General features: G+C 50.6%; 1 protein-coding gene across 3 annotated transcripts in view; it reads right to left on the minus strand.

The window, feature by feature from the left end:
- The window catches only part of lipeb (lipase, hormone-sensitive b), a 576,644-nt gene that overhangs the window by 419,491 nt on the left and 135,396 nt on the right, over positions 1–21,757 (minus strand). For 2 of the 3 annotated variants that reach the window (XM_086003860.1, XM_086003862.1), the window contains exons 3-6: positions 18,655–18,745; positions 13,844–13,870; positions 8,074–8,219; positions 7,220–7,405 (exon numbers count right to left, since the gene is read on the minus strand). In XM_086003860.1, the coding sequence (XP_085859986.1) occupies positions 7,220–7,405; positions 8,074–8,219; positions 13,844–13,870; positions 18,655–18,745 (450 nt within the window). The remainder of the gene's footprint in view (positions 1–7,219; positions 7,406–8,073; positions 8,220–13,843; positions 13,871–18,654; positions 18,746–21,757) is intronic. The other variant, XM_086003861.1, reaches the window with a different exon arrangement.

The following is a 21,757-nucleotide window of genomic DNA, read 5'->3' on the forward strand; positions in this document are numbered from 1 at the left end:
TGCTGTAGATTGTTCAAGTAGTTTTGCCAGTCCATTTATGTAAATATTAAAGAGTGTCGGTGAGATTGGCGAGCCCTGCGTCACCCCCCGCCCCTGTGGGAAGTATTTTGTTTGTTTGTCTCCAATTTTAACTGCACATTTGTTGTTTGTATACATTGATTTAATTACATCATATGTTTTCCCTCCTACCCCACTTTCGATAAGTTTCAGGAATAAACCGTCATGCCAGATGGAGTCGAAAGCCTTCTGGAAATCTACAAAGCATGCGTAGATTTTGCTTTTGTTATGGTGAACGTGTTTGTCAATTAGGGTCTGTAGGGTGAAGATATGATCGGATGTTCTATAGTTTGGCAGGAATCCAATTTGGCTTTTACTCAAGACATTGTGCTCCTCAAGGAAGTTTATAAGTCTTTTGTTTATGATGCTACAGAATACCTTCCCCAGGTTACTGTTTACACAGATGCCTCGATAGTTGTTTGGGTCGATTTTGTCCCCACTTTTGTATATGGGCGTTATGAGTCCTTTGTTCCAGATATCAGGGAAATAACCGACACTCAGAACCAAGTTGAAGAGTTTTAGGATAGCCAGTTTCATTTTGTTGTCTGTGTGTTTAATCATCTCGTTTAGTATGCTGTCTGTCCCGCAGGCTTTTCCTGGTCGCAGGTCCTTGAGTTTTTCAAGAAGTTCTTTTTCTGTTATTATGGCGTCCAGCTGGTTTTGGTTATCTTTTATGGCCATTTCTAGCTTTTCCAGTTTTTTGCATATTTGGTGTTGCTCTGGTCTTAGTGTGTTTTTCTGGTATAATTTTTCAAAGTGGTTTACCCATGTGTCCCCATTTTGAATGGCCAAATCGTCGTGTTGTTTTTTGTGTAGTGTTTTCAAGTTTTCCCAGAAACAATTGGAATCAATGGATTCCTCCATGGAGCTGAGTGTATTCTTAATATATTGCTCTTTTTTGGTTCTGAGTGTGTTTCTGTATTGTGTTAGTGTCTGACAATAAGTAAGGCGTAGTTCCTCGTTTTCTGGATGTCTGTGTTTTTGGTTTGATATTTTTCTAAGTTTTTTCCTCATGTTATGGCAATCTCGGTCAAACCATTTTTCATAGTTTTTTGTTTTGGGTTTGTTCTTGCGAGCTTTCAAGTTTGCATTTGTTGCCAAATTATCAAAAATATTGTTTAGTTTACTAACTGCCCGGTTTACGCCTTCTTTATTGTGAGTGTATATGTTATCCAGAAAGGTGTCTAAGAGAGCTTTGAGTTGATGCATTGCTAATTGTTTTCTGGTATTTTTCCGTGTCGTTTTTGGCCCATCTGTACGATTTTTTGATGTTGTACAGTTTACTGGGTTGTGTTTCTATGTTGTTTGTTTCTGTCTTTTTGAGGAACATAGTAATTTGACTGTGATCTGACAGTGTTGTTTGTGGTTTGACTGTGAATGCTCTGAAAGAGGATGGGTCTAAGTCTGTAATCATATAGTCTACTGTGCTGCAGCCAAGAGGTGAGCAATAGGTCGATCTTCCTAGGAGGTCTCCTATGAACCTACCATTGACAATGTACAGACCCAGGTTTCGACAGAGCTGTAGTAGCTGTTTTCCGTTGGTATTTGACTGCTTGTCGCAGTTATGCCTGTATGGAAGGGAAGGGATGTCAAAGTGGTTATTCCCGAAAACGTAATTGTTTCCCTGATTATTGGTGAAGTCTGGTTCTTCGCCCGTTCTTGAATTGAGGTCCCCACAGATCAACACGTTCCCCTGGGCCTGGTATTGGATAATTTCCCCCTCCATGTTGGAGAAGGTGTCCTCTTTAAAGTACGGGGAATCGATTGGAGGGATATAAAAAGTGTGCAAATGTAAACATCTTGGGTGTTTGAGATAATCTCCCTCTCAAGTTTGAGCCACATATGGTTTTCGCCCTTTTTTATAAATTTGATGTAATTCTTAAGTTCTGTTTTAAACCAGATCAGTATGCCTCCGGAGTCTCTGCCTTGGGTTACACTTGGTAATTTATTGGAGGGGACCACCAGCTCAGTGTACCCTTGGGGACAGCCAGTGTGTCCTTTTCCTTTATACCAAGTTTCCTGTAAAATGATAATATCTAGGTCTTTAGTTTCATCTATGAACTCTGGGGTCCTACTTTTCACTTCTCGCAGTGAAGAGCGTAGACCTTGGATATTCCAGGTCGAAATATATAAGGATTTCATGTTAAGTTTGATCTTTTACTATGATAGGTTAAAGAGTGGTACGTGTTTGTCGTGTCTAAGTGTGGGAAAAAAAAATCACATCAGTTGTCTACAAAAGTTAATACAATTTGGTTACAGTTCTTTCTATTAATTAGTCCTTGATCCATAAGGCGGAAGTAGATGCTGCTGCACATCTGCTTATTGTCTCTTAATGGATTGTTTCTGTCTGAGGTATTGCGTACGTCCTGTGCATCTCTCCCTCTGTCTGGCTGGGAGCAGTCCTATTCCCCTGTGGGACAGGAGTGGTGCAGGTCTGATATTGTTGTTTTGCATGGGGATCCTCTCTGGTCTCGGTTGGTGTGTTGGTGGTCCTTGTAGTGTTCCTGATATGTACCCCGCTGATCTCTGGTGGTCGGGGGGGGGTCCTCTTGGAGTCTGGGTATGGACCCGGTTAAAAGCGACGTCCTTCAGGGCTTTAGCAAAGATCGATATTCTTTGCCTTTGGATGTGGACGTGGTCGTAAAGACATTCCTCATCGAGGGTGGGGTGTTGGGCCAGGTGTAACGTTGTGGTTTGATTCGTAGTCTCTTGCTATGCTGGCATTTATCTCATGAATTGTGTTGTTGTTGAAGTCTGTTCTCGGCAATATTGTGGAAACAGTGATTCTAGTGTTTGGAAATGTACTGCTTGCTTTCCTAATCATTGCTCTGAGCGATGTTGCTACTTCTTTCTGTTGGGTCTTTAGGTCATTTGTGCCCGTGTGTATTATTATGTGTTGGGGGGAGCCTAATCTGGCTTTGGTCAGCCATTCCATGGCTCTGTTTGTTGTTGGGCACCAGATCTTTTCTACTTTACTTCTAGGGAATAGCTTTTTCTCCCATAGAAATTTCCCATTTGAGTCTATGAGTATTACGACGTCAGCCTTGTTTGTGTTTACTGTCTGGTGGCTTTCGCTTGGACTCATAGTGTGTGTGCTGGGCTGGGGTGTCTGGTGTGTGCGTACCTCTTGTGAGCGGCCCGCTTGTGGTTCCACGGTGGTGGGGGAAGATTGCGAATCAGTATGCTGGTCGGTCTGTGTGGCACCCCTTGTATTGTGTGTCTGTTGCTTTTGTTCCGTGTGGGAGTGCAGCCGTTCCGTCCGGCTCTGTCTTGTCTTATCTCTAGCCTCTGGTTGCTGGTCTAATGGTGTTATCTCTCCTCTATGGCTCTCTTCTTTTTCCTGCAGCTCTTTCACCTGATTCCTAAGTAGATTCACCTGGTTCTCAAGTAGCTTCAGCTCTCTCTTGTGTCTCTCCCTCTCCTGATTTTGATCGTCATTCATTTTGAGGAAGTCCTCTCTAAGTTTAACCATCTCTATCTCTAATTGATTAAATTTATCTTTTGGTTGTATCTGGCTGTGTGATCCCGGGGTATGTGTCTGGTTGGCCCTGGAAGGCTCACTCACTTCCTGGCTAGGCTGGTCGGCCCTGGAGGGCTCACTCACTTCCTGGCTATGCTGCTCTTCTCTTGGTGAGCTGGGAATGGTAGGGGGACTATGTGTGGCTTCCTCCCTGGTAGTTATGCTGGGGTTTGTCAGTTGTATCGTGTGGCTGTGGTTCCCCGGGGTTAGTGTCTGGTTTGAACTGTGTGGCTCGTTCACCTCCTGACCAGGCAGATTTTCTCCTGGTAAGTTGTCAATGTTGGGGGGAGTGCGGGCCACTCTGGGGCTGTTCCTTCCCCCCTTAGTTAATTTTTTCAGTGTCCTGAAGGCCGTTGCAAATTTGTCGAGGTTGCCTTGCACTAATATTGTTCCGGTATTGTACGCGTTGACCGTCGTAGTTGAAGTGTCTCCTGGTGTGTTAATTTTCATTATGGACCCATTTGCGGTATTTTCTAGCTTAACATTGGTATAGTGTGATTTTATTGCTGTGATCCAAGCCACTGGCTGATCTGAGTAGAAAATGAGGTTACTTTTTGTCCCATTGTTGTAACAGTCAGCAAAAAGTGTTTCTGGTTTTTCTCTCATCTGCTCATGCTTGATCGCTTTTATAGCTTTTTTTGCGGTGTTGGGGGGAATCTGGAAGCGGGGCTGTTGTGGATCTTCTGATTCGCTCATTTTTGGTAAAGTATTGTTGATCTTAGAATAAGCTTTTCTGGGGCCCCGGGTTTGGTGTTTCCCTCTCCCTGTTCGCGAACTTTCCCGGTCCCCCTCTCCGACCCCGTGGTCCCTGGGCCTCGGCTTCTGGGTTCACCCTTCTCAGGTCTGGGTCTGTGAGCCGCTGTTTCCCGGTGCCTTCGGGCTGTTCCCCTCCCCCTCAGAGGTCTCTGTGCCTCTGTCTCGGCCTGGCTCCTCGGGCCTTTCCCTGGCTTCAGTCTCCCTCCCTGGGCCCTGTACTCACAGTCTTGGTTTGCTTCTGGAAGCCTTCTGGTTGCTCCCCTTCTCCTCAGAGGTCTCTGGGCCTGGCTCCTCGGGCCTTTCCCGGGCTTTCTAGCCCAGCCGCCGCTCGGGCTGTGCCTCGTTCGCCGTTCGGGTGCTGGACTGCGGTCGTCGCTCGGGTGCTGGACTGCGGCCGTCGCTCGGGTGCTGGACTGCGGTCGTCGCTTGGGTGCTGGACTGCGGCCGCCGATCGGGCCGTGTCTCGTTCGCCGCTCGGGCTCCCCGAGTCACCTCGTTCCGGCTGCCGCTGCGTCTCCGTGCGGCCTCCCCGATTCGCCTCGTTTCCCGAAGCGGCCTCCCCGAGTCTCCTCGCTCCGGCTGCCGCTGCGTCTCCGTGCGGCCTTCGCGCCTCGGTTCCCGATGCAGCCGAGTCACCTCGCTTCTGCTGCTGCTGTGGCCCCGTGCGGCCGCTGTTCTTTGGTTTGTATATTTTTTTTCCCTTATTTCTTTTTTTTCTTTGGCTTTTTTTTTTCTAATTTCCTCTGGTTTTTTTTCCTTTGATGGTCTTTTCCTTCCTTACTTAATCTAGACTAAACTAAACTTAAACTTAACTAAACAAACTAAACTAACTTAACTAGAACTAAATTTAACTTTAAAACCTTTTAAAACTTGAAATGAACCTTTTTTTTCCCCACTTTAAACACTAAAAACACTAAAAATTCAGCAGCCCATCTTCAGCGTGTGTATTCACTCTGGGGGTCTCTCTGAGCCTGCACTACTGGGAGTCTATCACCAGGGGTCTCTGCGAGACTACAGTACTGGGAGTCTATCACCAGGGTTCTCTGTGAGACTGCAGTACTGGGAGTCTATCACTAGGGGTCTCTGTGAGACTGCAGCACCGGGAGTCTATCACTAGGGGTCTCTGTGAGACTGCAGTACCGGGAGTCTATCACTAGGGGTCTCTGTGAGACTGCAGTACCGGGTGTCTATCACCAGGGGTCTCTGTGAGACTGCAGTACCGGGAGTCTATCACTAGGGTTCTCTGTGAGACTGCAGTACTGAGAGTCTATCACTAGGGGGTGTCTCTGTGAGACTGCAGTACCGGGAGTCTATCACCAGGGGTCTCTGTGAGACTGCAGTACTGGGAGTCTATCACCAGGGGTCTCTGTGAGACTGCAGTACCGGGAGTCTATCACTAGGGTTCTCTGTGAGACTGCAGTACTGGGAGTCTATCACTAGGGTTCTCTGTGAGACTGCAGTACTGGGAGTCTATCACTAGGGGTCTCTGTGAGACTGCAGCACCGGGAGTCTATCACTAGGGGTCTCTGTGAGACTGCAGTACCGGGAGTCTATCACTAGGGGTCTCTGTGAGACTGCAGTACCGGGTGTCTATCACCAGGGGTCTCTGTGAGACTGCAGTACTGAGAGTCTATCACTCGGGGGTGTCTCTGTGAGACTGCAGTACCGGGAGTCTATCACCAGGGGTCTCTGTGAGACTGCAGTACTGGGAGTCTATCACCAGAGGTCTCTGTGGGACTGCAGTACTGGGAGTCTATCACCAGGGGTCAGTGTGAGTCTGCAGTTCCCTGGGGCTAGGGGAAGGGGATGAGTACATTTCGGGCAATGTTTCTGTTTTCGCAGCGAAAGCGCTATCCCGGCAGTGACTCGCCCACCAGGTCCACCTATTCCGGGCCGATATCTGATGAGCCACCTGCCCATCAACGCAGTGTGCACGTGGCCGGGCTGAGCGGGGCTGCCGTTAAAAGTGGGCAAGATCCCGAGCACAACCCTGTAGAAGGTCTCTCAGGCAATCTTGTGAGAGCAGTTGTTGGCGTGCTGCCAAATCGACCCTGCAGTGTGAACGTAGTGAATTGGGTACCAGGCCTTCTTATCGTAATACCGGTGGGGCAATACTTGGTCACAGGTCCTTCTAAACACCCCACACCCAGAAAAATGAAGTGTCCCTCAATAAAGACACATAACATGGCCTTCCACCCCATCATCAACCTTTCACCCCCTTCACAACACAGACAGCACACGCTCGCTTCACACGGTCTGCTCTAACATACAACACGGAGAGCACACGCTCGCTTCACATGGTCTGCTCTAATATACAACACGGAGAGCACACGTTCAATTCACACGGTCTGCTCTAACATACAACACAGAGAGCACACGTTCAATTCACACGGTCTGCTCCAACATACAACACGGAGAGCACATGCTAAAGTCACACGGTCTGCTCCAACATACAACACGGAGAGCACATGCTAAATTCACATGGTCTGCTCTAACATACAACACGGAGAGCACACGTTCAATTCACACGGTCTGCTCTAACATACAACACGGAGAGCACACGTTCAATTCACACAGTCTGCTCTAACATACAACACGGAAAGCACACGTTCAATTCGCACGGTCTGCTCCAACATACAATACGGAGAGCACACGTTCAATTCACATGGTCTGCTCTAACATACAACACGGGGAGCACACGCTCAATTCACGTGGTCTGCTCCAACATACAACACGTAGAGCACACGCTCGCTTCACGTAGTCTGCTCTAACATACAACACGGAGAGCAGACGCTCGCTTCACATGGTCTGCTTCAACATACAATGCTGGGGCATCTTGCGACATGGTGGGAGATCACAGCCTACATTGGGACATAATTCCATTACCTGTCCGTCTCGCAGATCGTAGGAGATGAGTCGCATCTGCACAGGTCCGGGGCCGCTGTGAGCCACTGGAGGCGTTATGGTCACCGAAAGGTTGGGGTCGGCAAGCAGAGGCATCTCGAAGGAGGTGGGTGGGATGGAGAGAGTCTTGTTCACACGCACTGTGGTGGACGTTAGAGTCACCAGCGACTGGCAGGAAGAAAAGCAGGAGGAACACGATGAGAAACCTCAATGAGTTTGGGTCGATTGGGCTTATACTCGCTGGAGCTTAGAAGAATGAGAGAGGATCTCATTGAAACGTATAAAATTCTAACAGGACTAGACAGACTAGATGCAGGAAGGATGTTCCCGATGGCGGGGGAGTCCAGAACCAGGGGTCACAGTCTAAGGATAAGGGGTAAGCCATTTAGGACTGAAATGAGAAGGAATTTCTTCACCCAGAGAGTGGTGAACCTGTGGAATTCTCTACCACAGAAGGCAGTAGAGGCCAATTCATTAAATATATTCAAGAAGGAGTTGGATATATTTCTTAAGGCTAAAGGGATCAAGGGATATGGGGAGAAGACAGGGACAGGGTACTGAATTTGGATGATCAGCCATGATCTCATTGAATGGCGGAGCAGGCTCGAGGGGCCGAATGGCCTACTCCTGCTCTATGTTTCTATGAGTACAGGAGGGAAGCCGAGAATGGTTATTGCAACGAATCCACAGCACAGAAACAGGCCATTCGGCCCAACGAGGTTATCCCCGTGCTTATACTCCACTTGAGACTCCTTCCCAGTCCAATAACCTCTTCCCACCTTCTATCCTCTATTCCTCCCTCGGTTTGCAGCCACGCCCGGCCCTCAGTTACTCACCGCCAGCACCTCAGTTTCGGTGATGTTCCAGAAGGCCTTCCAGAAATGTACGTCCAGGTTCTGGGTGAGCCGCTCAAACTCGGAGCCGCGGAGCTCGGGGTCGATGGCGTATTTCCCGCTGGTGAAGATGGAGGTGGCAGCAACGCCTGAGGTGGGGGGGGGGGGGGGGGAGAAAAAGCAACTTATAGACTGGGGCAGCCAATCCCAGGGACTTCAATAAGGAGATTGCTGATATCCCAGCCATCAGAAAGAACTCCCATTTCTCCAGCGCCTTTCACCACCTCAGGTCAGCCCAAAGAGCTTTACAGCCAATTATGTACTTATTGAAGTGTGGTCACTGTCGCAATGGAGGGAACGTGGCAGCCAATTTATGCACAGCAAGCTCCCACAAACAGCAATGTGATAATGATCAGATTATCTGTTTTTAGTGATGTCGGTTGAGGGATAAATATTGGCCCCAGGACACCGGGGAGAACTCCCCCTGCTGTTCCTTGAATAGTGGCTGCAGGATCTTTTACATCCACCTGAGAGGGCAGACGGAGCCTTGGTTTAACATCTCATCCAAAAGTCTGTCCCTCCGACAATGCAGCGCTCCCTCTATATTGTCCCTGCAGCAATGCAGCATTCCCTTAGTACTGCCCCCCGACAGTGCAGTGCTCCCTCAGTACTGCCCCACCGACAGTGCAGCGTTCCCCTCAGTACTGCCACCCGACAGTGCAGTGCTCCCTCAGTACTGCCCCACCGACAGTGCAGCGTTCCCCTCAGTACTGCCCCCCAACAGTGCAGCGCTCCCTCAGTACTGCCCCCCGACAGTGCAGTGCTCCCTCAGTACTGCCCCCCGACAGTGCAGCGCTCCCTCAGTACCGCCCCCGACAGTGCAGTGCTCCCTCAGTACTGCCCCCGACAGTGCAGCGTTCCCTCAGTACTGCCCCACCGACAATGCAGCGTTCCCCTCAGTACTGACCCTCCGACAGTGCAGCGCTCCCTCAGTACTGCCCCCCGACAGTGCAGCGCTCCCTCAGTACTGCCCCCCGACAGTGCAGCATTCCCTCAGTACTGCCCCACCAACAGTGCAGCGTTCCCCTCAGTACTGCCCCCCAACAGTGCAGCGCTCCCTCAGTACTGCCCCCCGACAGTGCAGTGCTCCCTCAGTACCGCCCCCGACAGTGCAGTGCTCCCTCAGTACTGCCCCCCGACAGTGCAGCGTTCCCTCAGTACTGCCCCACCGACAGTGCAGTGCTCCCTCAGTACTGCCCCCTAACAGTGCAGCGCTCCCTCAGTACTGCCCCCCGACAGTGCAGCGCTCCCTCAGTACCGCCCCCGACAGTGCAGCGTTCCCTCAGTACTGCCCCCCGACAGTGCAGTGCTCCCTCAGTACTGCCCCACCGACAGTGCAGCGTTCCCTCAGTACTGCCCCCCAACAGTGCAGCGTTCCCCTCAGTACAGACCCCGACAGTGCAGTGCTCCCTCAGTACCGCCCCCGACAGTGCAGTGCTCCCTCAGTACTGCCCCCCGACAGTGCAGCGCTCCCTCAGTACTGCCCCCCGACAGTGCAGCGCTCCCTCAGTACTGCCCCACCGACAGTGCAGCGTTCCCCTCAGTACTGCCCCCCAACAGTGCAGCGTTCCCCTCAGTACAGACCCCGACAGTGCAGTGCTCCCTCAGTACTGCCCCCCAACAGTGCAGCGCTCCCTCAGTACTGCCCCCCGACAGTGCAGCGCTCCCTCAGTACTGCCCCCCGACAGTGCAGCGCTCCCTCAGTACTGCCCCCCGACAGTGCAGCGCTCCCTCAGTACTGCCCCCCGACAGTGCAGCGCTCCCTCAGTACTGCCCCCCGACAGTGCAGCGCTCCCTCAGTACTGCCCCCCGACAGTGCAGCGCTCCCTCAGTACTGCCCCCCAACAGTGCAGCGTTCCCCTCAGTACAGACCCCGACAGTGCAGCGCTCCCTCAGTACTGCCCCCCGACAGTGCAGCGCTCCCTCAGTACTGCCCCACCGACAGTGCAGCGTTCCCCTCAGTACTGCCCCCCGACAGTGCAGCGCTCCCTCAGTACTGCCCCCCGACAGTGCAGCGCTCCCTCAGTACTGCCCCCCGACAGTGCAGCGCTCCCTCAGCACTGCCCCCCGACAGTGCAGCGCTCCCTCAGTACTGCCCCCCGACAGTGCAGCGCTCCCTCAGTACTGCCCCCCGACAGTGCGGCGCTCCCTCAGTACTGCCCCCCGACAGTGCGGCGTTCCCTCAGTACTGCCCCCCAACAGTGCAGCGTTCCCCTCAGTACTGCCCCTCTGACAGTGCGGCGCTCCCTCAGTACTGCCCCCCAACAGTGCAGCGTTCCCCTCAGTACCGCCCCCGACAGTGCAGTGCTCCCTCAGTACTGCCCCCCGACAGTGCAGCGCTCCCTCAGTACTGCCCCCGACAGTGCAGTGCTCCCTCAGAACTGCCCCTCCGACAGTGCAGCGCTCCCTCAGTACTGCCCCTCCGACAGTGCAGCGCTCCCTCAGTATTGCCCCTCCAACAATGCAGCGCTCCCTCAGTACTGCCTCTCCGACAGTGCAGCGCTCCCTCAGTACTGCCCCTCCGACAGTGCGGCGCTCCCTCAGTACTACCCCTCCGACAGTGCGGCACTCCCTCAGTACTGTCCCTCCAACAGTGCAGCGCTCCCTCAGTACTACCCCTCCTCCAATGCAGCACTCCCTCAGTACTGGCACCGGGTGCGTCGACCTGGATTATGGGTTCAAGTCTCTGGAGGCGAGAGTACTACTAACGGCTGACACTGAAATAAGGAGCCTCCTGGTATCCCAGCCATCAGCTACACTTTCCCATTGTGTGCCCCTGCGATTGCATTATTGCACCTCTGAAATCACACAATGATTACAGAGGTGTAATAGTGCAATGGTTCACCATTGCTTGCCGTGCACTAGTGCTTTGGTTACACTGTTGTGTGCATCCGTGCTCTAGTACTCTGGTTACACTGTTGTGTGTTCTGGTGCACAGGAGGAGCAAGAGGAGGAGGATTAAGGAATTAAGCAAGTGAAGGATGCAAGTCTCTGGTGGGAGTTGTATACAGACCTCCTGACAGCAATGATATAGTAGCCGAGATCTGCGAAGCATGCAGCAAAAACACTTCGGCTATATTGGAGATTTTAATTTTCACGTAGACTGGGAGAAGCAGCGTAAAGGCAGCGAATTTCTAGAGTGTATTCGGGACAGTTTTCTGCAACAATTTGTTTTAGAACTCACAGGGGAACAAGGTCGCACTACATTTAGTGATGAATAACGAAACAGAATTTGTTAACAATCTGACTATAATGGGCTGGAAATGGCGGTCCCCCGGGTGAATGCCTCTGAAACCGCAAGAAAAGCACGCAGCTACCTGGTGCCTCCGTACCTTCGGACTCTTGCGGTCCTGGGCCTGCGAGCGTACGCCTGTGTAAAGGCCCACGTATCCCAGGAGCGCACGCAGTTCACAAGCGTCCCTGGGATCACGTGGGCCGGCCCAACCAAATCACAAAGGGGGATTCCCATTATGCTTATTGAGATTCCATTTACGCACGGAATCCCCATAAGCTGAATAGAGATCCCCTAAAAAACACACGCCCACCCCACTTAAAATAATTAAAATGCAATTTAATTAAACATTTATTACATTTTTTGAAAAATAAGTATCAACATTTTTAAAGGGGCCAAAAATAGCCAAAACGAATTTTAAAGATTGTTAAAATCATTTTAAAATGTTATTTCAATATTTATTTAAACCCTCCCGCTGGTAAAAGAAGGCCTTTTTTCAGGCGCAAGAGTTTTGTGGTAATTCGCCCAACCCTGCGCCAGCAAACTTCCATTTCCTGCGCATGTGGACGATCTGTCAAGCAGAATCTCGACAGATCGCAAGTTACGGGTTTTCACGCAGGCGCATCGCACACGGAAACCCGGAACCTGCGGGGCACTTAAGACGTCATAGGCCCCCCGGAAAATCCGGGCCAATATAATCGCATTTGATAGCAAGTTTCAGAGGGAGAAGGGAGAGTCACAAACCAAGGGTTTAAACGTAAGTAAGGCATACTTCGAAGGGACGAGAAATGAATTGACCGCAATGAACTGGGCTGAACTGTTAATGGGTAAATTCACAGACAAACAGGGGGAGGTATTCAGTGCGTTTGGTAGAATACAAAACCTGCATGTACCCCTAAAGGCAAAGGCTCCATTTGTGGAGTTAAGCAGCCATGGTCAACAAATGAGCTGAGAGATGCATGATGCTCAAAGAAAAGGCTTACACAAATGCAAGGAACAGTGGAAATCCAGTGGATTGGGAGAGCTATAAAAAGCAACAGAGGGACAGAAAGAAAGCAAAAACTTGCAAGGGATATCAAGGCGAACAGTGAAGATTTTTATCAATATATTAAGAGAAAGAGGGTGGCTAAGACCCCTTAAAGACAGGGGCAGACGATACTGTAATCCACAATAAGGAAACGGCAGACTTGGTAAATGAGGACGAAACACCGTCGGTACAAGGGAACCAAAATAAATCAAGAAGAGGAATTTAATACATGCTTAAAAGAATGGTAATGGAGAAAATAATGGGACTTAAGATAGACAAATCTCCAGGACCTGATCGTTTACACCCCAGGGTATTAAAAGAAGTTGGTGAGGGAATTGCAGAAGTGTTAGTTATAAGTTGTCCAAAATTCTCCAGATTCAGCAATTGTGCCTTTCGATTGGAAAATTGCAAATGTCACTCCATTATTTAAGAAGGGTGGAAGAGAGAAACCAGGTAACTACAGGTAGATGTAATTGAATGGCGGAACAGGCTCGAGGGGCTGAATGACCTCCTCCTGTTCCTATGCTCCAAATAACAACCTGCATGTATACAGTGTTTCTAACACAAAATGTTGGAAGGCAATTTGAGAGAAGCTCAATGAAGGTGGACAGTGAGAAAAGGAAGGAAGAGATGAGAGTGAGGGAAGGGTGGGAGGAGGTTGGGAGGCTGGAAAGCAGAAGGGTGGTATAGTCGAGTCTGGAGGTGACATGCACATAGAATCATTCAGCACAGAAGGAGGCCATTCAGCCCATCGCATCTGTGCTGGCTCTTTGAAAGAGCTCTTCAATTAGTCCCACTCTCCCTGCTCTTTCCCCAAATTTCTCTTTTTCAAGTATTTGTCCAAATCCCTTGTTAAAGTTATTATTGAGCCTGCTTCCTCCGCCCTTTCAGGCAGTGCATTCCAGATCACAACAACTCGCTGCGTAAAAACAATTCTCCTCATTTCCCCCCAACATGTAAGGGTTTGAGTGTCTGAAGGCTTCAGGAGGAGCTGGGGGAATGTAACGGAGATGGAAGTAAGCAGTCTGGGGAGTGGACAGGGTGTTCAGTTTAAAGCACAGGTCAGCCTTACTAACAGCCTGGCTCAGTGGAAGAGAAGCCGGGGAGGGGGACGGAGTCAATGGTGAGGGTGGGCAGTGTGAGTATTGGGCCAAGGTCCGCCCCCATGTAGACCTGGGGAAGCCCCCACCCAAGCCCCTGCGACAGGCTTATCCAAAGGCTAGCACCCCCAGCAATGCAGCGCTCCCTCCGTACTTCACTGGCAGTGTCATCCTACATTATGGGCTCAAGTCTCTGGAGAGGGACATGAGCCCACGACCTTCTGACTCTGAGGGGAAAGTGCCTTTTATAGTAGAACTCCCCCAGGCATTCCTCCTGATTTAAATATTGGCTTACACTGTGTCATAGCATCAAAACATGTATTTTTTTTATAGTAACAATGGAGAAGTACTCACCGTACTGTGGCAAGCTACCTGCTTCCACTAGTGAAGGCATTAGGTTAAAAGAGAAACAAAGCATTTCAATGTTACTGTGCAATCCCTGCCAAAGCTCCCTCTCCACTTTATTGAAATGTACATCTCGTGAACTTTGGGCTGGAAGTGGAACAGTTTTCCACTGCATCAAGCACTCCCAGGGCAGGAACAGCACGGGTTAGATACAGAGTAAAGCTCTCTCTACACTGTCCCATCAAACACTCCCAGGGCAGGTACAGCACGGGTTAGATACAGAGTAAAGCTCTCTCTACACTGTCCCATCAAACACTCCCAGGGCAGGTACAGCACGGGTTAGATACAGAGTAAAGCTCCCTCTACACTGTCCCATCAATCACTCCCAGGGCAGGTACAGCACGGGTTAGATACAGAGTAAAGCTCCCTCTATACTGTCCCATCAAACACTCCCAGGGCAGGTACAGTACGGGTTAGATACAGAGTAAAGCTCCCATTACACTGTCCCATCAAAAACTCCCAGGGCAGGTACAGCACGGGGTTAGATACAGAGTAAAGCTCCCTCTACACTGTCCCATCAAACACTCCCAGGGCAGGTACAGCACGGGTTAGATACAGAGTAATGCTCCCTCTACACTGCCCCATCAAACACTCCCAGGGCAGGTACCGCACGGGTTAGATACAGAGTAAAGCTCCCTCTACACTGTCCCATCAAACACTCCCAGGGCAGGTACAGCAGGGGTTAGATACAGAGTAAAGCTCCCTCTACACTGTCCCATCAAACACTCCCAGGGCAGGTACAGCACGGGTTAGATACAGAGTAAAGCTCCCTCTACACTGTCCCATCAATCACTCCCAGGGCAGGTACAGCACGGGTTAGATACAGAGTAAAGCTCCCTCTATACTGTCCCATCAAACACTCCCAGGGCAGGTACAGTACGGGTTAGATACAGAGTAAAGCTCCCATTACACTGTCCCATCAAAAACTCCCAGGGCAGGTACAGCACGGGGTTAGATACAGAGTAAAGCTCCCTCTACACTGTCCCATCAAACACTCCCAGGGCAGGTACAGCACGGGTTAGATACAGAGTAATGCTCCCTCTACACTGCCCCATCAAACACTCCCAGGGCAGGTACCGCACGGGTTAGATACAGAGTAAAGCTCCCTCTACACTGTCCCATCAAACACTCCCAGGGCAGGTACAGCAGGGGTTAGATACAGAGTAAAGCTCCCTCTACACTGTCCCATCAAACACTCCCAGGGCAGGTACAGCATGGGTTAGATACAGAGTAAAGCTCCCTCTACACTGTCCCATCAAACACTCCCAGGGCAGGTACAGCACTGGTTAGATACAGAGTAAAGCTCCCTCTACACTGTCCCATCAAACACTCCCAGGGCAGGTACAGCGCGGGTTAGATACAGAGTAAAGCTCCCTCTACACTGTCCCATCAAACACTCCCAGGGCAGGTACAGCACGGGTTAGATACAGAGTAAAGCTCCCTCTACACTGTCCCATCAAACACTCCCAGGGCAGGGACAGCACGGGTCAGATCATGGACACTGTTCCATTGGATGATGGCTAAATAGAACTCGAAAGAATTCTCCTTCCTCTGCTCAAGGATTCATGCTTCATGCCCAGACTGTGAGCATCCGCAGGCTATTTGACAATGGAGGCCATCACAGTCACCTTCCCGCACTTTCATGCAGGGGTCACCGGAAAGTCAGGAGAAGGATGTCTGGCTGATTTCATCTTCATTCAATAGGACCAGGAACCAAGAGGAAGTGAGTGCCTATTGCTCTGGGGACCAGGATCCCAGAGGGAGCGAGCGCCTATTGCTCTGGGGACCAGGATCCCAGAGGGAGCGAGCGCCTATTGCTATAGCGACCAGCAAGCACACAGTAAACGATGGCCTTGAATTATCTCTTTTTCCGGTACATTGATGACTGTATCGGTGCCGTTTCCTGCTCTCGCCCTGAACTACATAATTTCATTCACTTTGCTTCCAATTTCCACCCTTCCCTCACCTTCACATGGTCCATCTCTGACTCTTCCCTTCCCTTCCTCGACTTCTCCATCTCCATGGATAGGTTATTGACCAACATTCACTACAAGCCCACTGACTCCCACAGCTACCTGGACTACACTTCCTCCCACCCCGCACCCTGTAAGGACTCTATTCCATTCTCCCAGTTTCTCCGTCTCCGCCGCATCTGCTCTGACGATGCCACCTTCCATACCAGTGCTTCCGACATGTCTTCCTTTTTCCTCAACCGAGGATTCCCCTCTAGTGGTTGACACGGCCCTTAACCGTGTCTGTTCTATCTCCCGTACTTCTGCCCTCACCCCTGCCCCTCCCTCCCGGAACCACAATAGAGTTACCCTTGTCCTCACCTTTCACTCCACCAGCCTCCACATTCAACGTATCATCCTCCGCCATTTCCACCACCTCCAGCGTGATCCCAGCACCAAACGCATCTTCCCCTCACCTCCCCTTTCAGCATTCCGTAGGGACCGCTCCCTCCGCGACACCCTAGTCCACTCCTCTACCGCCCCCAGCACCCCTTCCCCTTCGCCTGGCACCTTCCCGTGCAAGCGCAGGAGATTCAACACATGCCCTTATACCTCCCCCCTTCCCACTGTCCAGGGCCCCAAACACCCCTTCCAGGTGAAACAGCGATTTACTTGTACTTCTTGCAATCTAGTATACTGTATTCGCTGCTCACGATGTGGTCTCCTCTACATTGGGGAGACCAAATGCAGATTGGGCGATCGCTTTGCGGAACACCTCCGTTCAGTCCGTAAGGGGGACCCCGAGCTTCCGGTCGCCTGTCACTTTAATTCACTGCTCCATTCTCACTCGGACCTCACCATCCTCGGCCCCTTGCATTGTTCCATGGAAGCTCAGCGTAAGCTCGAGGAACAGCACCTCATCTTTCAATTAGGCACTTTACAGCCTTCTGGACTCAACATAGAATTCAACAATTTCAGATCATAACATATCTATAGATTTTTTATCCACACTTTTGTTCTGTTCTTCTCTCCCACAGCGCAGCGGTCTTCCATTCTGCCAGCGCAGTTTACACTTCACCTGGAGACACCCTTGGTTTCTTAACCTGTTCATTACCATCCCCTTTTGCCTTGAATATCTCTCAATGGGCCAGAAATGTGGGTCGGAGGCTCCGACCTGCACTTACCTAGCGCGCCGGCCATTGAGCTGTGGGCCCGCGTGGGATTCCGATCCTGGGCCTGCTCCAGCTGCCGGCGTGCAGTGCTTGCGTATCCCAGGGGCGCAGTTAGTTCAAAGCGTCCCCTGGGATCACGTGGGCCATGGAGAGCCAATCGGAGCAGGGAATCTCTATTCATAGATTTGACAGGACGACCTGTCAAATCTATGAATAGAGATCGGCCCCAAAACCTAACTAAAACATCCAATTTTTAAAAAATCACATTTTTAAAATAACTATAAATTACATAAAATAACTCTTTTAAACAATAATTTAAATTTTTGAAAAAATTAATTACAGTTTTTAACAGGGCTAAAAATAAACTTACCTTTCTTTAAAGTATTTAAAAATAATAAACCTGTGGAAAAATGTTTTAATTTTACTTAATTCACCACTTACCTTGTTAAAAGCAGGCCTTGCGACTGCTTTTTAAAACGCGCAGCTGCTGGAGACTTAACCTCCCAGAGAAATCTGTAAAAAAAAACGGAAGTTCCAGGCGTACGCGCTGCCTCTCCGCCGTACGCGTTTGACCTGTGAACCCCTTCCTTTAAGGGAACGGAAGTTCCGGTTTCCCGCGCATGCGCAGTGCATGCACGAAACCAGTACTTTCGTTCGCCCTACGCGTGAGTACCCAGCGCGTACTCACCCGTGGGGACCCGAATTTCTGGCCCATTTTAATGTCTCTCAATGTCTCTTAATCTCTCCTGCCTTCCAGCCTATCACAGGCCTTCCCTTTTGTTCTTTCATCCCCTCCCCCATTTCCCAGCCACTACACTTGCTTAAAAACCTGTTCCATTCCCTGCTTTTTTCCAGTTCTGATTCCTGCCATTACAGCTCCAAGCTTGCCCTGAGAGTGATTAAATGGAGCAGCGAGAAGCTAGCTTGCTGGACAGGTCCGGAGCCAGCTGTGTGTGGCGGGCCTGTGGATACAGGATAGTGGGGCTGGTAAACAGGCCATGGCACACAGGTCCAGGGAACTTCCTGCGGGCATTGTGGTTTCAGACAGTAAGGGAATGTGTGAGCACCCGCAGGGGTTTATAAATCGATACTGGCGGGCTTTCAGTATTCAGCCACAATTTGATCACTGGAGTTTGTCTCTTTTATCACAAGAACCAAAAACAGACACACACAGACATGGAGATAGACACACACACACACACAATGGATACAGCACACACCACAAACACACAACACACACACACAATGGATACAGCGCACACCACAAACACACACACACACACACACACACACACACACACACATGGAGATAGACACACACACACAATGGATACAGCGCAAACCACAAACACACACACACACACACACAATGTAGACAGCGCACATGACAAAAACACTCACACACGTGCGGCAGACACACACACAGTTGCAAACACACGACACCCATACGTGTACAAACATACACAGACATGCAAACACACAGACACCCACACAGCAAACACACACACACACACGTGCACACACATGGCAGACAGGCAGACACACGCAAACACATGTGCAAACACACGTGTGCAAACTGATGTGCACAAACACATACACGGGCGAACACACTCACACGCCAACACACGCTCCTTACCCAGGCTGGTTTCATGTCTTCTGTAGTTTTCCCCGAACGACACCAGGCCGATTGAGATGGTTTGTAGGAAGGGCCGGATGGCAGGGGTAAACTGCAAGGAACAAGAGGCAAAGGTCAGAAGCAACCCAAGCAACCGAAATGCCGCCAGGGGGACCCGGCCCTGTGGAGAAATGGTCGGCATCGCACACGGCTCTTTTCACAGAGGGCACGCTGTGGGCAAAGGGCTCAATTATAATGTTAAAGGAATTTGATAGGGGAGATCCAGGGAAGCGGTTTCCTCTGGTGGGCAATCAAGAACAAGGGGCACAATCTTACAATGAGAGCTCGGCCGAACTGCAGCAAAAATCAGGAAGAACTTTTTCACAGGATGATTGGAATTGCTAGACAAAAAAAGGCCCAGGTCTACCTCATTGGCTTTCTGCCATCCCATAGTCGCATAAGACAATGATAGTGGAATTTTGACTAACCATAGCAATCAATCTCTGTGTTCAGTCCTGGGCCCCGCACCTCAGGGAGGATATGTTGGCCTTGGAGGGGGAGCAGCGCAGACTCACCAGAATGATACCGGGGTTAAAAGGGTTAAATCACGAGGAGAGGTTGCACAGACTGAGCTTGTATTCCCTCGAGTTTAGAAAATTAAGAGGTGATCCAATCGAGCTGTTTAAGATGATTAAAGGAGTTGATGGGGTAGAGAGAGAAACTATTTCCTCTGGTGGGGGGAGTCCAGAACAAGGGGGCATCACCTTAAACTTAGTGCCAGGGGTGATGTCATGAAGCACTTCTTCACACAAAGGGTGGTGGAAATCTGGAACTCTCCCCCCCAAAAAGCTGTTGAGGCCGGGGGTCAATTGCAAATTTCAAAACGGAGATCGGTAGATTTTTGTTGGGTAAGGGTATTAAGGGTTATGGAACCAAAGTGGGTAGATGGGGTTAAGATACAGATCAGCCATGATCTAATTGAATAGTGAAACAGGCTCTAGGGGCTGAATGGGCCTCCTCCTGTTCCTGTGTAACAGGCTCGAGGGGCTGAATGGCCTCCTCCTGTTCCTGTGTAACAGGCTCGAGGGGCTGAATGGTCTCCTCCTGTTCCTGTGTAACAGGCTCGAGGGGCTGAATGGCCTCCTCCTGTTCCTGTGTAACAGGCTTGAGGGGCTGAATGACCTCCTCCTCTTTCTATGTAACAGGCTCGAGGGGCTGAATGGACTCCTCCTGTTCCTGTGTAACAGGCTCGAGGGGATGAATGGCCTCCTCCTGTTCCTGTGTAACAGGCTCGAGGGGATGAATGGCCTCCTCCTCTTTCTATGTAACAGGCTCGAGCGGCTGAATGGCCTCCTCCTGTTCCTGTGTAACAGGCTCGAGGGGATGAATGGCCTCCTCCTGCTCCTGTGTAACAGGCTCGAGGGTCTGAATGGCCTCCTCCTGCTCCTGTGTAACAGGCTCGAACAGCTCAATGGGCTCCTCCTGTTTCTATGTACCAGGCTCGAGGGTCTGAATGGGCCTCCTCCAGTTCCTGTGCAACAGGCTCGAGAGTCTGAATGGCCTCCTCCTGCTTCTATGTAACAGGCTCGAGGGGCTGAACGGCCTCCTCCTGTTCCTGTGTAACAGGCTCGAGGGGCTGAATGGACCTCCTCCTGTTCCTGTGTAACCAGGCTCGAGGGGCTGAATGGCTTCTTCCTGCTCCTGTGTAACAGGCTCGAGGGTCTGAATGGCCTCCTCCTGTTTCTATGTAACAAGCTCGAGGGGAGGAATGGCCTCCTCCTGTTCCTATGTAACAGGCTCGAGGGGAGGAATGGGCCTCCTCCTGTTCCTCTGTAACAAGCTCGAGGGGAGGAATGGCCTCCTCCTGTTCCTATGTAACAGGCTCGAGGGTCTGAATGGGCCTCCTCCTGTTCCTGTGTAACAGGCTCGAGGGGCTGAATGGCCTCCTCCTGTTCCTGTGTAACAGGCTCGAAGGACTGAATGGCCTCCTCCTGTTCCTATGTTCCCATGAGCTGTGGCTGTACATGTTCTAAACAGGTTCAAACAGGATGCAGGAATCACGGAGGCAAACCACAACAGTCGATGATTGTTAAAATGATTTACAGTGCCAGTAAAAACAGAGGGACATGATTACAGGTTGAAGGGCATTCGAAGTGAGTCAACAATTAGATTCAAAGGGTCATCACTATGCAAGGCGACGGAGCCAGGGGGAAAGTGAGAAAGAACCGTACAGAGAGGTAATGAGAGTGGAATGTGAGCACCGTATGGATACAGAGGAGGTCAGCATGATTCCACAACTAAACGCGGGCTCTGTGGTACCACCCTTGCCTTGGAGTATGGGTGTGCAGTGGTTATATTACTACATTAAGAATTACATTACATCGAATGTACAGTACAGCACAGAAACAGGCCATTCGGCCCATCAGGTCCGTGCCGGTGTTTACGCTCCGTACGAGCCTCCTCCCACCCCTCTTCATCTCACCCCATCAGTATATCCTTTGATTCCCTTCTCCCTCATGTGTTTATCCACCTTCCCCTTAAATGCATCTGCGCTATTCGCCTCAACTACTTCCCGTGGTAGTGAGCTGCACATTCTCACCACTCTCTGGGTAAAGAGGGTTCTCCTGAATTTCCTGTTGGATTTATTGGTGGGACTATCTTATATTTATCTTCTGTTACTGGACTCGTGATACAGGCAACAGGAGTGACCATGAAGCTGTTGGGCTGTGGCAAAAACCCAACTGGTTCACTAATGTCCTTTTCAGGCAAGGAAAGCTGCCGTCCTTTTTTTTCTTTTTGTTTATGGGATGTGGGTGTCGCTGGCAAGGCCAGCATTTATTGCCCATCCCCAACTGCCCTTGAGAAGGTGGCGGTGAGCCGCCTTCTTGAACTGCTGCAGTCCGTGTGGTGAAGGTACTCCCACAGTGCTGTTAGGGAGGGAGTTCCAGGATTTTGACCCAGCGACGATGAAGGAACGGCCGATATATTTCTAAGTCAGGATGGTGTTTGACTTGGAGGGGAACTTGGAGGTGGTGGTGTTCCCATGCGCCTGCTGCCCTTGTCCTTCTAGGTGGTAGAGGTCGCGGGTTTGGGAGGTGCTGCCGAAGAAGCCTTGACGAGTTGC

The sequence above is a fragment of the Somniosus microcephalus genome, chromosome 12, assembly GCF_052327205.1.
Source record: "Somniosus microcephalus isolate GS21.2 chromosome 12, FLI_Smic_1.0, whole genome shotgun sequence".
NCBI lineage: Eukaryota > Metazoa > Chordata > Chondrichthyes > Squaliformes > Somniosidae > Somniosus > Somniosus microcephalus.